At 33.4% G+C, this 17,384-nt stretch overlaps 1 protein-coding gene across 11 annotated transcripts in view; it reads right to left on the bottom strand.

Moving 5' to 3' along the window:
* The window catches only part of LOC107446947 (protein still life, isoform SIF type 1), a 249,448-nt gene that overhangs the window by 98,861 nt on the left and 133,203 nt on the right, over window positions 1-17,384 (bottom strand). For 7 of the 11 annotated variants that reach the window (XM_071177065.1, XM_071177071.1, XM_071177062.1 and 4 more), the window contains exons 5-9: window positions 11,408-11,473; window positions 10,003-10,351; window positions 7,152-8,018; window positions 4,932-5,039; window positions 2,072-2,226 (exon numbers count right to left, since the gene is read on the bottom strand). In XM_071177065.1, the coding sequence (XP_071033166.1) occupies window positions 2,072-2,226; window positions 4,932-5,039; window positions 7,152-8,018; window positions 10,003-10,351; window positions 11,408-11,473 (1,545 nt within the window). The remainder of the gene's footprint in view (window positions 1-2,071; window positions 2,227-4,931; window positions 5,040-7,151; window positions 8,019-10,002; window positions 10,352-11,407; window positions 11,474-17,384) is intronic. The other 4 variants (XM_071177067.1, XM_071177068.1, XM_043050376.2 and 1 more) reach the window with 1 other exon arrangement.

Here is a 17,384-nt window from a genome sequence, read left to right as displayed (position 1 = left end):
GAAAAAAAATTTCAGATGTGGATTTCAAGGTGTACTATTTCAACTTTTCAAAATTCAACTTTTTGAAATCCTTAAAAAAACATCTAGAAGCACTATCTCATAAATTATTGCTATAGTTGACTTTCATTTTTGCTATTTTAAAATTATAAAAATTAATACAATCTAATCTCATTGTACACACAAATTGATTTCTCACATTAAAAGAATGATTATATATAAAAAGCTTTATTCTAATTCGTTTCCAATATGCTAATTTAAGTCGATCACTGGTCTAGTGGTTACTGTACTGGACTACGGGGCCAGTGGTCGTGGGTTCGAATCCCACTGTAGGTATGGATGTAACTTTTTCTCTCCTTCTCTGTCCTTTCTTCAGTGTGACGGTGTGAATGCAACCAGCCCTATAAACGGGTTTGTGGTTGTATGAAGTTTGCGACGCTACTCCACCGCCGTTGCTTAGCCACAGGTGCCCACTGAATAACGATAAGAGAGTAGCAATTCTGGCATTTTTGAAGCCAATGGGAAATAGGCCAATTTCATGTCAGCATAAGACACGCAATGTTTAGTGACCCAATCGAACCTAATGCTCTTGCAACGTCATATAGTTGTTTCCTTTTCAAGGTCAAATGTTTTCCTTATTTATCTAAATATGTCGTCAAGTCTAGGATTCGAGTAATACTATGAAACTAGACCTTTTTTTAAGCAATTCTGTGATATATATATATCGTAAAAAAATGGCAGTAATTAAATTTTTGTCAGATGTGCTTAAAAGCTTTTTTATTGTTTTGAAAGCGCATTTGTATAATTTGATAACGAAATAAAACGGCAGTGGTGGAAGATTATTTGAATCTTATGCTGCAATGTCTTTTCTCAACTTGCAACGATGTATAGTTCACTTTCAGATTATTTTTACTGTCAAACAGAGGAAACTAAAGATAAAAATAATCTAAAAAATATAACAATGCACGTATTACATTAGAGTTGAACTAATTCGAAGGAGGTTTTATTGTTTCCTTCCAACATGCAGGTACCTGACAAAGTTTTCTTCCTTTCTCAGTTGGACATCAAAGTACAGGGATAAAAATTTAATATTTAAAGTTCGTTGCATGGTAAGGCAACGTTTGTTCCCGTTTTATAACAAGAAATTCCATTTATAACAGAATAACTTCCATACAATTTCTTTATCATAAAGAAAAATCAAAGTCGTAAAATAAATATAGAATTAAAAATGTTTTGTAAGGTCACTCAGTTTTATTTCCTTCTATTTTCATGAGTGCGGTTACAAAACAAGAGTACCAATTTAAGCTGAGATACTTAAAAGGATATTATAAGATGAAATAATTTCCACATGTAAACAAAAATTAAGTAACGGAAATATTTTTTTAGAAATTTTAAATACATAATCTGAGTAAATCGAAAATTAAAATGAATTAAAATACATATCGTTTAATTAAAATTAAATTGGATTATGATATTAGGTTGGCAACTATGTTCCCACCGTTTTTCTTTTTTGTAATTTTTTAAAAGTTTAAAGTGAGGGAGTATTTAATTTTCTCTGCTAGTTTCATTCTCATTTGACGTGAACTTCCGAGCATTAGTTGGTTTAATCGCTCTTCATCGAACTCAACTGGACGGCCAGAAAGAGTTGCGTTTTGTGGTCAAAATTTACAATATTAAACTTTACCAATCGCGAGTGGTTCTTTCAGTTATAGCCTCTCTCTAACGGATCCTTTAATTATAGCCCCTCTCGATGCACAGCATAAATGTCCCGAGCAGCTATCGCGACTTTAAGATCTTGATGAAAAGCAAAAAGAAAAGCTACTTTTCTTTCTCACTTGACATTTCATTTTAGTTTTCTTAAAATTAACAGGAATTCGAAAGAAAAATATAGAATCCAGTGGAATAGAATTAGTATTTACAGAATTCTCTTTCGAAAGATTTAAAAGCAAAAAAGAAAAAAAAGAAAAGAAAAAAAAATATTTAATGACATGAAAATTTTAAAATTTAAGGAAAAGATGGGAATTTAGTTGCCAACTATGATAGTTTTAAAATGAATCATATTGATGAATCCTACCTCGGATGACGTGAGATAAATGCGTGAATCAGTGCTCTCCATTGAAGCCCTAGGTAAGAGGGGAGTGCTCTCTCCCCTGGCGGCAAGGTGAGGAGGCTGCCGGGTAGATCCCGGCAAAGGAAGAGCGCTTGCCTTAGGACCAGTAGTTGTCGACCCTGCAAATCAAAACAACAGCCTATATATATAGCCCTTGATCTTTTTTTCATTTCGTGACGTAGATAAGTTATCTATTAACCGACCTTATAGACAAAACACATAACATTTCTCTCATTCAATAGAAAGATCTCCTTTTCTATGTAAGGAACTGAGATTTTCTTCTTCACATTGAAATCAGCAAAAACAAAACTCGTTATTAGAATGAGTTGAATTTCTTTTCTAGGTGCTTTTTAGGCCAATGTTTGAATTGGAAATGAAACAGTTAAATTGAAAATGAACATGAACAGTGTTGAACAGTGTAATGGAAAGAGCCACTGTTCATGTTTGAGTTGAAAATGAACAGTGGCTCTTTCTATTACGTGTGATCCGTTCCTGATTATCCGCGAGTGGATTATCCATTTTTACGGCCTGTTACCAATAGTAGAGCAAACTCTAATGTATATATAATGACGCAGCAAATGCTACTAGCATCATGTTTATAGAAGATCTTGTCTTCTTTTGTTATTCTTGTAAAATTTGTAACCACAATGTTTTGTATATGCGAGATTTCTCTACTACGATATTTTTCTCGCATGAAATTCTTCACTACGATATTTTGTTCATAAGAAATTCTTCACTACGATATTTTGCTCATAAGAAATTCTATTCTGCAATAATTTATTCCCGCGAGATTCTGTACAACAACATTTCGTAGTATCGATAGTGTTTATTGTAGTGTAAATAGTGTTTAATGGTTTTTTATTGTTTAACTTTTGTAATGTGATATTTTATTCATTCGATATTTTACGATGCGTGAGATTCCGTTTTGCAATATTTTATCTGCTTAAGATTCTTTCTGTCTTTCTTTACTTAGACTGTAAATCTAAAGTTTATTTCTTCCTTTTTTCATATTTTTGACGATGATGTTTTTGTATAAAGAGAAGAAACACAACGCCAAATTTTTAAAAAAATGTTTCAAAACTAAGAAACACTCATTAACACACATGTAATATTTGGTGGACCAATTTGCAAATCAATCTTTGAACTCACTTATCCGTAGTTGTCTCGTCACTCAAAAATAGATGATCGGAATTGCTGTATTTTTAAATTATAATTCTAATGAGTTTAATGATGTATCATACATCGGTACTCAAATTATAATCTGACGTTGTAATAGCCACCAAGAGTATTAATATTTTAGTGTATAAGCTATTTATTTATAATTTCTAATATACTTTATGGAACGCAACCTTTATCTACTTTATTATTATGTTTTTTTTAATTTTTTTAAAGAACTTCTAACAGAAATTGCTTTTAAAAATGCAAGCAAGGAATGAAATTATTTTGGATAGCGGTTTTTTAATATAAGTGAAATTACATTCCTGAAATTACTTTCTGTACACTGTTGCAAGTTAAGAAAAAAAAAACATTATTTCTGTAGAAGGAGCCTGTTTGCATCTAAGTGTACGCCAAATGGATGCTAAGCTCCTAGCGCGACTATGCATCAACATCGCCAACTCTTGAAACGACGCTGCACTGCCTGCTTTTTGCTTGCTTTCTAAAATCATGTGAAATGAGAAAAACAAAACTTATTTAACACTCAATTAGCAAGTAATAAGATTAAATGAAAATGATATCTAAAAATGGTAACAAATATACGTCTTTCTATTCGCATTAAGAAAACTGATGAAAGAATAATAAATATTGTTTCCTGCAGACGATTTTCTCCTACTGTAAAACAGAAGTAAAAATTTCTTATCTCGCATATCTGTATGTTAAGGGCATGTCAGCATAAGACGCGCTACTTTTAGTGGACCAATCAAATCCAATGCTCTTGCAACATCATATAGTTTCTTAGAGTTTCTTAGTTTCTTTTCAAAAGAACGAACGTTCTCCTTATTTATTGAAATATGTCGCCAAGTCTAGGGTTCCAGTAAAATTTCGAAACTATAATCTTTTTTTAAAAATAATTTTGTGATATATATCGTAAAAGATAGCATGAATCAAATTTCTGTATGACTGGTTTATCTTTTAAAAACTTTTAAATTGTTTTCAAAGTATATTTGTGTAATTTGATAACGAAATAAGATGGAACTATCTGCAGTCACGGATGATTACTTAAATTCTATACCGCAATGGTCTTTTCTTAACTTGCAAAGGAGTATAGTAATTGATTTTGAAATTATAGCGAAAAAATTTCACTGGTAAATTGTTACAAATTTAACGATAATAAAAATAAATCCAGTTGAATGTACGTAGTTTTTGATTACTAAAAGAAATCCAGTGATCATAAAAATGGATCTAATTATAGTGAAAATGAATCCAGTGATCATAAAAAATGGTTTTAATTATCATAAAAATGGTTTTAATTATCATAAAAATGAATCCAATGATCACAAAAATGGATCCAGTAATTCTAAAAATAAATAATTACGAAATTAAAATATTACGAAAAAACTTATTACGTCGAAATATTACACCAAAAATGAAATTCAAACACTTGTTTGTTACGATATAACTTTAAAAAAAATCTACCTAAAATGTTTTTTTGTCCTTCTCTAAGGTTTTATTTTCTTCCTTATTTTTTCAGGTTTAGATTCTCAATGCACCATATATTTTTTTTTATAAAATAAAATATCTATATTTAAACTTTAAATATATCCTATCATTAAATATTGTTGTGAGGACGGGGGAGTTATTGAAGAAAAAAAATTGTAATACTTACTAGCGTTTGCAAAAGCCCGACTTCCTTCGGGTTCGTCGAATGTTTGCAAGGCTTGCTCCTCTTTCCGAACCTCTTCAAGCTCCGTGTGCACTTCCCGCATTAGAGCGACTGACAACATCCAAATGAAAAAAGGAAGCGATGGAAAAAAAAGAAGGAAAGAAACGGCAATCAAACGACGACAGGAAATATATAGATAAATTATACATACTCATAAAATTTTATGCTTTAGGTCATGAATTCATTTTATTTATTGTCAAAGCTCGATCAGTTAACAGCTAGCTTTTCAACCTAATTTTGTGATAAAACAATTAAAAAACAATATTCTAGCAAATGATACTACTACTATTCTTAACATTTCGTTTTTATTTTAGAGGGACATTTAAAGTGAACACGTTTCAGTCTATTTTTAAAAAATCGCTCTTTGTAAGTTTTATGAAATGTTTAGCTTGATTTTGAAGCGTGTAACAATTAATTTCTATTGAGATATCCAGAAAAGTTGCATACGTAATTGTTACACAAAAAAATTGTCCTCGCATCTCAAATACCAACTTAAGACGGATAATACAGGGTGATTCTAAAAAGATGGGTAAAATTTTATGAAGTGATAGTATACACCCAAGCAAACAATTTTTTATCAAAGAATGCATGGTCGAAAACAAAACGTAAAACCGCTAGAGGGCGTCTAAGTTCATGTTCTTATATGAGGCAAAAACGCACAAAGAACGATGAAGTTAAGTTATAAAAACAAATTTAACAGCATGTGATTACAATAAGTGTTCAAAATAGTGGCCGGCAGCGGCTATGCAGTTATGCACGCAGTTCAACGGCGAAGAAAAGATAGGGCATATCGCGAACTTTCCCTGCAGCGGCCAAAAGCTTGGCGACAAGTGACGCAGCGCAGTAACTCGCAACAGGAATGGAGCTTTCACGTTTGCATCAAACAACTGTCCTAATGCGCCAGTACCTTAGCTCTTTGTTTTAGACCATGCATTCTTTGATAAAAATTGGTTGCTTGGGTGTGTACTATCACTTCCTAAAATTTTGCCCATCTTTTTAGAAACACCCTGTATAAATCGACACTAGAATGAGTTTTTGATTAACTTCAGAGAACGAAAAAATAGGAATATAAATCGGAGAAAAAGGCCAGTTATTGCTTCATTTATCAGTGTCTGATGAAAAGAAAAAAAAGAAAATATAAATCAGCACAAAGCACAGTTTCTGCTTAACTTTAGCAGTGTCTGAGAAAAAAAAACAGGAGCATAAGTTGGAGCAAGGGACAGTTTTTTTTGTTTAACTTTAGCAGTGCTTGAGAAAAAAAAAACAGGAATATTAATTTACGGAAGAGGCTGTTTCTGCTCAATTTTAGTAATATTTGAAAAAAAAAAAAAACTTTTTATGCATTAAATACAAAATTGTCAGTGAAAATGCTACACTTTCAAAAGCTGCTTAATTGATAAAAAATATCAATACCAAATGGTAAACATAAATTTTCTTTATTTTTAATTGAGGAGAGGGTCAAGATGTATTACAGATGGAAATTGCCCATATCACTGGCAAATGATCCTCTTCCCCACAGTTGTTGGTGCAACCGCTCAAAGGAACTCTCATTTGAAATGCGTCCTTTTTGGAAAACGCTTTTGGTGTGTTTGGATGCTTTCTTTGAATTGCAATCTGTCGTCCCATACATGTATTGCATATAGAATTGCATAAGATGTAATGTATTATATCCACCTTGAGTGACTCTGAAGGTAATAAAAAGATGGTAATCAACACGGAGACATACACAGAGGAGATAATCGAAATGCATTATAGTAAGGCACTGCAAAGGGCTAACCGGCAAATGACACTTTTTCGCACAGTTATTGATGCAACCGCTGCAAGGATTTTGGGTTAGAGACGCTACCTGTTGGAAAACACATTTGGTGTTGTCAACATACAACTGCAATTTCATACAATACAGACTTTTCCCCTATTTTTTTTAAACAGAATCTATTATCTCAGCGCTTATTCGTTGCAGGAATAAAAGTCATTAATAAAACGAAGTTTTTCTAGTGCTTTAAGAATGTATGGTGTTTTGTGCTGATCCAGTTTTATCCTACTCATATCATCCCCTAACATAGGCCATGCGTTCAGAAACAATAAGGTCTATGTTTAATTTTTTATAAAACTCGGGAGGTATCATCAGAGAGTTAAGAACACATAAATAACAGTAATACTCACCCACATTTTCCATGCTCTGAGTTAACAAGGCTTCGAAAGTGTGGAGGCTGTAACTTTCGGCATCGAGTCCACGTGCCAGCGCGTTTCTCAGATGCATTTCGTATTCCATGAGCAATTTACTGGTCGGGGAATTGGTAGGATTATTTAAACTCTTTCTGTTAGACATAATGCCCCGACCTTCTTTTCGTTTCTTTTCGGCTTGCTTCACATCCGAACGAGCGTGTCTCTCTTCGTCTTCTGAACTGAGGAATGGCACATCGCTGTCTTGGTTGCTGGAGCTTGGAGTTGTAGCGTAACACAAATTATCGTACAAAAGGTTATCAGAAGGTGGCGACCTTTCACGGTCCGGTATTTCTAAGCCCATTTTCTTGCCGGAAGGCTTCTTTTTAGAGCTTCCGGCTTTGCTTGATTTAGAGGCAGTCCCCTTGGAGGACGAGGCACCAGTTTTCGTGTCTTTGGTGGAGGGTTTGGAGGAGGAGCCTCCTCCACCCGAAGAGGCACCCCTTGAGCTTTTGCCACGTTGTCCGGTTTTCGGAGGAGGCTCCGGTTTCCCCGGTTTTGGTGGCGGAGTAGGTTTGAGCTTATCATCCGGTGAGTTGTGCAGCGAAGAAGTAAGCGCCTTCTTGGCTGTTGTGCTGTCCAAGCTTCCCGAGTTGGCTGCCCTGCTTGCCGTAGGTGTCGTTTTTCCACTCACATTGTCGATACTTTTGCTTTTGTTGCCTTCCCTGATTTCTTGACTGGATCTCATAATAGCACCCATTCCCATTCCGTAGTCGACACTCTTCGCATCTTCTGAGCCCCTCGATGATTGGGCGAATTTCGCTCTCGCTAACTCAGTTCTTGATAAGGTAACTGTCTCTCGCTGACCTGAAAGAAAAATATATAAATACAATCTCCTCGTTTTTATATATTTATTAAGCGAACAAATGAGCAGGAACATTTAGTTGCATTTTAGCCATGATATTGTTTGGAGAGTGCTACCGACAATGTCCACCTTCATCTATCAAAAGGTAACCTAAGATTAAATCGAGTTAGCACGTCTTATATACTCTATTGAATCGGTAGTTACGCTACAATACTCCCCCACCAGAATTTTATCAGGGATAGAATTCGATGAACAGATACCACTAGTTGCTGTATTTGCGAAAGCCCGGGAACACTGTACGAAGTTAATCGAGTTTTGAGCGTTTGTTGTGAGAGCTGCATTAAGTTCAAGGTTGCTTCTGTGGTGACTCTTGTGTTGCTGTTTGCAGTCGAGTGTATGCAGGAATCCGTTGTGCGTTAATGAGAAGCAACAGCGCGAGGAGGACGATAACGCAGTCAACTGTTCAATGTGGTCAACTGTTCAATAGCAAGTCAACTGTTCAATGTGGGCCATCCATCGAAGTGGAAGTTACATTCGATGTTGGCGAGTTCATATCACGCGCGAGTGACTAGTGTGGGGAGAGTGTTACCAACAATGTCGACCTTCATGTATCAAAAGATACCCTAAGATTGAATCGAGTTAGCATGTCTTATATATACGAGTGAATTGATGTTTAATAATCGTATTGGTAGTTACGCCACAATATAAAAGCAATTAAAGTAGATGTTTGGTGAATTAACAAATAAGAACACTACAGTAATTGTGCAAAATATTAAGTAGAATAAAATGCAAGGTGTCCCACAAAAAACTACAAAAAGAAACAAAGCTAATTTATTTTATACAGGGTATTAATTTTCCACGTTAATATCTTGTACACATTTCAACATTAGCAATATACAGGTGGTTATCAAAATAATGGAAACGCTTGAGAATAAAAGGGATATTTATGAATTCGCTTCATAAGCATTAAAATATAATCTTAGCTACCAGTTTTTTTTAAGATAAAAAGTACATATATTAGGTGGTATGAGAGAGCTTTACCTGAGTTGTCTACGTTTTGATTTCTTGTCAGAAGCGTAAAATGTCAGACCTTACAGATTTTCAGAGAGGCCAAATTGTAGGAGCCCAACTAGTTGGAGCAACAGTGACCGAAACATCCCAGCTTTTAGGAGTTTCTAGAGGTACGGTGTCTAAAGTCATGAAAGCATACACACAGCGCGGAAAGACAAGCTCAGCAAAGCAAAATAGTGGACGGAAGGAGAAGCTGAGTGAAAGAGAACGACGGGTATTGAAGCGGATCGAAATGTCTAAAAAGAAAACAACTGCAGCCAAAGTGTCCGCAGATCTCAATCAGCATCTGGATTCTCCAGTGTCAACAATTACAGTTAGGAGATACCTTCATAAAGAGAACATTTAAGGCAGAACATCTTCAAAATCTAGGGTGTTTCCATTATTTTGATAACCACCTGTATATTGCATAAATATTTGGAATATCTTCACTAAATTAAAGAAAAACCTAAGGCATAGCTTCGCAAAAATATTTCATTTGAAAATTTTAATTTTAGCAGATTTATATTATGGATAACGTTTAGTATACTAACTTGGAAAAAAAACCTTAGAGTTCGAGTATTGTTTTCTTATCTTCCTGCTGAATTAGCTGAATTTACTAAATTAAAAAAAAAACAAGTTACAGGGTGATTAGAATTAACTTGGGACCCAACACTATTTCAACGCATGGGTGTGGCAGAAGTCACATTTTTTGCCATAGATGGAGCCACCGTAAAAACAAGAACAATCGCACCCCTCTGCCTTAATGGCCGATGTGAACAACAACAAGCGTTGGGGGCGGAAAAATTATTTGGGTTTTAAACTTTATCTTAATAATTACTTGTCACCCTATATTTCCATGAAAAATGACGCTACTATGGTATAAAATTTTCAACTATACAAATAAAAGGACGAAAACCGTAAATTTGGATAAAATACCTATCGTTGATAAGTTGACGTCACTGCGAGTCTGTTTCACAGCGTTTGGAAGAGGCGTTGACCTGCGAAGTGACGTCGAAACATTATCATACACTGATTGGCTGGATGGGTGGGCGGACAGTTTCCCATATGCTCCTTCACCAGGTCGACTCTGGCTTCGAGGCAGTGTGCTGGCTGAGGTGGGAAGTGAACCTGCAGCCACAGAAGCGGCATATCGAGCACGGCCATTCCGAGCTCTTTGCATTTGTTCGATGGTCATAGCGCAGGTACATCGGGGTTCTCGTCCACTTTTTGAAGGTGAACTAGGTGTGGACTGGGGCACTCGCTTACCGGGCTTTATCTTCAGTTGCTGAAAAAGAATTAAAAACTTTGTATAAAAATTGAATCGTTTTTCAATATAGAAAGCATATCGAGAAAGGAAAACAACTAATTTTATATATATCATAACATATCGTCTCATTTTTTTAAGTCATGCCAAAGCCTAAGTACCAGAAATAGAAAATAGTTGTTTCGTAACACCATAGTAGTTTTTTTATTCGATACTTATGCTAATGAAAGATTAAAAAGATTTTATTCTCAGAAAAGGGAACGTAATTAAATCTATAAGTGCTATAGCCATTTTCCACATTCTCTGATTTGAATAATTAAAATTAAAGCTGTTTTTCGATTCCTCTACCATCACTTAAAAAAAGGATTTGAAGGGTATAATGTGCTATTTTCATAACTGTTGTGAGTTTGCAACAGTTATGCTTGACTGTTAGGTTGATTTCCAGTCAGTGCCATCTTACGAAATACCATATTACGAAAATGGCGTAAAACGTCTACATGAAGAAAAGCCACAGTTTTGTGAAAATGAAAGACGTTTGTGAACTAATTTGTTAATATTTAAAGACATACTTCAACGTTGCACTGTCTAGATGTATTAAAATTTGCAAAAATTGAGAATTATTCATTGCTTTTAATAATGTTTTATCTAGGCGGAAAAATCTCGCCAAATTGGTGATTTTTTAAGAAAAATTTGATAATTTTAAAAATATTTTAGCTATTTTTTATTCTAAAGCAGAGGCAATTATTTACTGCAGATGGTATACATATTTTAAAGTTATAGATTAGGAGCAAGTGCAAGGCACTTAAACTGTAGCTTTTTGTATTTTCCTAGCCAAAAGAGTTTCGAAAAACACTGTTAAGTTCGAATCAAATTTTCAAATTCTAATCCAAATTTTCGGAAAAGGATAATGAATCAAACAATCAGAGCAATCTAAGTAAGAGGCCATGCAGATGAAAAAAAAAACTTATAACAAAATGTGAAAACAAAAACATAATTGGAGACTTGCCTAAAGTTGTAGAGCATGCAAAAGCGGATTTAAAGTAGAGACTTGATAATTAAGGAGATCATCCTCCTTACCTTCGGAGGTTCCAGTTTCAAGGAATAGGAAGAAGAAGCCTTTCTGGAAAGCTTGAAATCCGGAGACTGCATAGCCAGAAAAAAGGGAGGAAAAGAAAAGATAGACAGCCCATTCAAATAGCAGTAAAAACAAAAAGCTTAAAATCGAATTCTTGTTATTAATGATCAGGGAAAAATAAATTGTTGAAAAGTGAAAAGCGTCACAAGGAAGTGACAAAAAAACATTTAAACATTTTAAAATTTCTATAAATGTACATTAGAAGCTGAAAGAGATCCCAGAAAAAGAAACAAAAATATCAAGATAATCAAAGCATACATTTTAACAAAAGAAAGTAAAATTGTGTCATATTTTGCGAAATTATTTTCTTTCATTCATCGAGCCTTGATGGGTTGAGTCTTTGCCTATCCCGGTTTGGGTTTGACACCCCATGCTAAAATCTGAATGGTTTGGGATCCCGTCTAATGTAATGTACCAATTGGTTTCTTTGTCAGATAAGTCCAATCACGGCTGGGAAATATGATATGAAGACCTGATAATTACTAGTACCATCTTCCCTGATTTCCAATCCAAACTTTAATGATGTATTATGCGCATGCATCATATGGATGAATCCTAGACTGTCGCCAATAACATTGTGCCTATATTATCTTTGTGATCATAAAGATGAATACCAGACTGTCACCAATAACAAGCGACAATACTGTATTTGTATCATCATAAGGATGAATCCTAGACTTCGCCCATAGCATGTGCCAATAGTGTCCTTGTGATTAAAAAGTTGAATCTCAGACAGTCGCCAGTATTGTATTTGTGTCATCATAGGGATGAATCCCAGACCTTCGCCAATGTCGGCATGTGCCAATGGTGTCTTTGTGATCACAAAGATGAGTCCGAGACTGTTGCTAAAAGCATGCTGTCTTTGTGTGAAAGTGTGTCTTATAAAGATGAATCCCCGACTGTCGCCAATATTTTATTTGGGTCATCACAAAACTGAATCCCAGAGTCCAGCAAATAGCATGCGGATGGATGATATCTATAATGGATTGTTGTATATTGTCAACATAATGATGAACGCAGACCATCGCCAACAATACACGCCAATATGGTTTTTGAGTCATCATAAAGATGAATCTCAAACCACCACTTAGCATCATGACCCAATATTGACTTTGCACCAATCATAAGCATGGATCCCAGACTGCCGTCCATTGCCAAATAGTGCGGTTCTAGTGCAATGTTAAAAATCAAATATTTCCCATTTTCACCTAAGCTTAACAAATGTTTTGTACTTAATAATGAAGAACTTAATATACGTGTGCATATTGCACTTACTCTTCTTAAACTAATATTTTCATAAAGGAAAATAATAGGCAATTTTTACACATCGTACAGCTAAATTATTCATATTCATTCAAATTCAATATTCACAGTAACTAAATTAAAGCTTAATGGTAATTGATTTATATTCAGATAATAATTGTATCTTAAAAAGGAGATTTATTCACAAATCTATATTCATAGTATCATTCCTTAAAATACACACCTATTACTTGTTGTAAATATGTTGCGAAAATTTTCACTTTACAACAGGTAATAGGCTTTATTAATTCTTATAGATTATATAATAGATCTAATTATATAATAGGACATTAAATTACATAATAGGTCTGATTAGATAATTCGATATTAAATTATATAATAGGTCTGATTAATTGATATTCTAATAAAATGCTTCCTTATACAAATAGTGTAACTTGTTGTAAGAAATTTTATTTGACTCAGACTAATTATCTCAAATTTTCTATGTCAATTGTCATTATTTCCCTAGTTTCTTAAACTATTCTCGCTTTTTTTTTATCCCAGAGTTATCCAATTTTTTAACTCAAACATGTACGACGATCAAGACTTTTTGTACGTTCATTTCGAATACATACAAAGTAGAATTTAAAGCATTTTCCTATCACTTGATTTCAAACAGAAGTACATTACATAATCACATAAATTCCGTTAAATTAAGTATCACATTACATAAAGGACAATTTATTTTGTGTTTGTATCAGGTTAGATTAAATAACTTTTTCATTAAAAAAATTCCGTTCACTTTTAATTCAAAACTTACTGCTAGTTTTTAATGGGGCTCTTTCCTAGTTTAGTATTCAAATAAATCGGTCTCAAATGAGTTAGATCAATCAGTCTTTGATAAAAATCAATCTTTCAAATACAAAAACTTAGACCAACTATGCTGTTGGGCAAAATGATGAATTCAAAATTTTCATTTTGTTTTTATCATAATTAATATAAAATTAATTAAAAAAATTAGTCAATATAAACCCAAACAAAAACATCTAAGTCTAGCATGATTTATAAATAGAATAATTATAATAATCTTAATAATAAAATTAGTTACTTTAATTCTTCCAAGTATTAAGCCCCTTAGTTAACTGAAAATTCCCTGCTATGCACTTCTTTCCCATTGAATAATATGGTTAAAACTGGAATTTTGATGTAGAAAGCTTACAGTTTAAAAATTCGGGAAAAAGGATGGGTTTATTCAAAAACTTTTAACACAAAGTAAAACTAGCCGAAATTGTAAACTGAATTATAACGGATTGCGGTATATTTTGTTGAAATAAATTTAACTTTCCGATAAACAACTGATCAATGTTAATATTCGTATAATTTATCTTAATTTTCACTAAAGAATCTATTCTGAAAATGAAAATTGAAAATATAAAAAAAGCTTGAGCATTTACTTACATAAATGCTTTTCCATGTCATTTTTTTTTCGTGATAAGGGAGCTTTTCAACTTTTGTCAGCTTTTTGTGGTTATTTTTGTTAACAAAAAGTGTCACGCAATAGACAATGAGTTAAAAATGAAATTAAGCGAACGTTTCTCCTTATATGTTTTAATTTAAAATAGTCCAAACAAGAAATCTTCTCCCAGACCATTACATTAAAACTATTTTATTGACTAACTTACAATTTATATTCAGAACGATTTGCATTTTATTTTATACGTACGTAGTTTGCTATCTTGAATTGTTACAACTTGTCAACAACAGAGTTTACGAGATTTCGAAATTCCTCAAGGTGGGTTACTGCATGTTAGTAAAATTTCAACCTTCAAAACAACAGAAAGAATTAAACGTTAAATTGTCACAATTGTGAATATTAGCAATGAGCAGAGATCTCTAAAGCAAGGACTTAAACTATAAAGCGCATCGTCTAAGGATGTTTCTAGAAGCTTTTCAGCCAATGAGAATTGAAAAGTTACTCTTTAATTTTGATTAAATTTAAACAAAACTGTAAATTTAAACTATCTATGAAATTTGTTCATAAAGAAGTATTTGGATTTCAAATAGCTTTTTAAAAAATCGCCAATTTGGCAAGATTTTTTTTCCTAGAAGAAAACTATTAAAACTAATAAATAATTATTATTTTTCCACATAAGAAATGAGCTTGAACAATGCAGCACTAAAATGCACTTTACAGATATTTTTTTCCAATATCCATCAGATTGACATTCGTCATTCAGGCATTAGAAGGGCAGATTCGTTGGCCACTCTTTCAAGGGCACCCTATTAGGTGGGGTAGCGTTGCTCCCACAATAAGGGCAGATAGTACAAATAATGAAAGAACATCCATGTCTTTTCCGGGATTTGACCCCAGGACCTTTGAAGAACTTTACAAGTACAAAAAATTAGATCAGAAATGCTTTTCATTTTCACAAAACTGTACGTATTATTTATATTTGCAATTTGTGCATTCTTCACAGATAGCTCTGGAAAAATTCGAGAAAATTTATCCTATCATAATAGTTATGACAACAATCTTACAAAAATGAAGGTACTCTGTAATTTGCATAAAAATGTTAATTCATATGACCTTAGTCAGTCCTAAAAGAGGTGCATACGAATTGGAAAACAAATTCGATCTTATGTATGCCACAAGGCACAAGTATAGGCAACAATTTAGTTCAATTAAGTTCAAGCAACAATTTATGAATTAGTAGGCCTACCTACTGACTATACGGCTATTGTCACCTGATTAATGTGATTTAAACAAGCAAGCAAAGACTTTCAAATTAAAATGAATAATATTGAGTTTAGTGTCCAAAATAAAAAACTAAACTCCACCCAGAGAAAAATCAGTTTCTGATTTTCAAGTTAAAAACTAAGGAAAAGTCACTTTTTAACTTCAAACTACTCGATGAAGAAATCGCACCAATTAAAATAGATAAATGTTACCTACAAACTATGTTGAAAATAACGCGTAAAAACTGTCATAAAAAGTCAAAGGAGTACACCTTTCCATAAAAGCCATATCATATTCAAACACGAAATTGAATCCATACTTCAAAAAGTTAATTTATCGATATTATATATATAAGATCGATTTAAGACATATTGATATTATTTTAGCTTGTTCACGTCCAATATCTTAACCACTATATTAGTGAGTCTCTGAAGAAAATTTTGGTCCAAGCCGATGGCAAAGTTCGGAGGGAAAAGATGGAGTTTTTCCACTTCTCTTTTTTAATGTTGGAAGATTATAGTAAATACAAATTGAAAGTTTACTGATGAATTAAAACAATAATTACTTTATTTTAGTAACAATGGTCATTATACAACTAAACAAACGAAAATAATTAGGATCAGACGCCTTTGATAGCGATTAAGAGTCTTTGAACATGAGTAAATCTTGATATTGGTCGGACCTAACGTCAAGAATTCAAGTGCTTGAATTTTTCCCAATGGACAGTTATTAGCATGTCAAGAGATCCATAGTTGGTGATTTATCGAAAGATAAAATAACCCAAAACAAAGTCAACTCCACGTCATTAATAATAAATTTGAAATAATTTGGCTATAGCTCAATGTCAAAAAGTTCATGAGAATTAATTATAACTGGAACATTTTTTGTGGTAAGTGAAATAATGTAACTTAAGGAACAAAGAGTTATAAATAGATAGAATAGAAGAGTTATAAATAGAAATATATTAATAAATTTTAGATTTAAATTGAATTAAAAAATTATCCGTAACATTGATTGTTAAGAAGAGAATAAAATATTTATTTTGCTTTTTATAAAATGTAATAAAAATTAAATAATTAGTTTAATTTAATTAAAATTAGATTAAGAATGATTAAAAAAATGAAATTTATGAAGTTAAAGATATTTTAGAAGCTAGGAAATATGTAATGCCTGTTGGGGCATCGCAAATGGTTGGTACAAAACCATCTCAGAATCGGAAATATTGATAACTATACAGCTAAGCTCAATGCCAACTTTTATAGAAATACTAAAAAAAAAAAAATGCACACCAAGCAATTTTTACCTATTATTGTATCGGAAATAGTTAGGGTTTACGTTATTCTCTTATCTAGACACTTAGCTCTGAAAGTTGTAATCACTCATTAATACCCTAATTTCACGCACATCGTACATTGTTTATTTTAATTTAAATATTGTTAACGCGTCATTTGTTCGTTCTATCTCGCTTAAATTTGTCTTTTCATCTACGCCAATTTATGGTATATACACTGGTGGACAAAATTAAAAGATGTAAAGCATTTTCGCACATTCATTCGCGCGTGCAAGATACCCGCACACCGCTCCATGTGTTTGACAATGGTTCCGTGAATGCCCAGAGGTACAGGCAGGAGGTCCTAGAGCCCTATGTGGGTCTTTTCAGGGGCGCTGTTGTTCCTGAGTTCATTTTTATGGACGACAATGCGCGACCACATAGGGCTCTCATGGTTGATGAGTATCTGGAAAGCGAGGATATTCAACGAATGGATTGGCCAGCCAAATCCCCTGACCTGAATCCTATTGAACATGCTTGGGATGCTCTTGGGAGAGCTATTGCGATGCGCCAACCTCCCCCCAGAACCATTCTGGAGTTAAAAATTGCTCTGGTGGAAGAATGGGAGGGTCTTCCACAAGTCCTCCTTAACTCCCTTATTAACAGCATG

The sequence above is a fragment of the Parasteatoda tepidariorum genome, chromosome 2 (assembly GCF_043381705.1).
Source record: "Parasteatoda tepidariorum isolate YZ-2023 chromosome 2, CAS_Ptep_4.0, whole genome shotgun sequence".
Classification (NCBI taxonomy): Eukaryota; Metazoa; Arthropoda; class Arachnida; order Araneae; family Theridiidae; genus Parasteatoda; species Parasteatoda tepidariorum.
The sequence above is the reverse complement of the archived record's forward strand: the minus strand, read 5'-3'. Positions and strand labels throughout refer to the sequence as shown.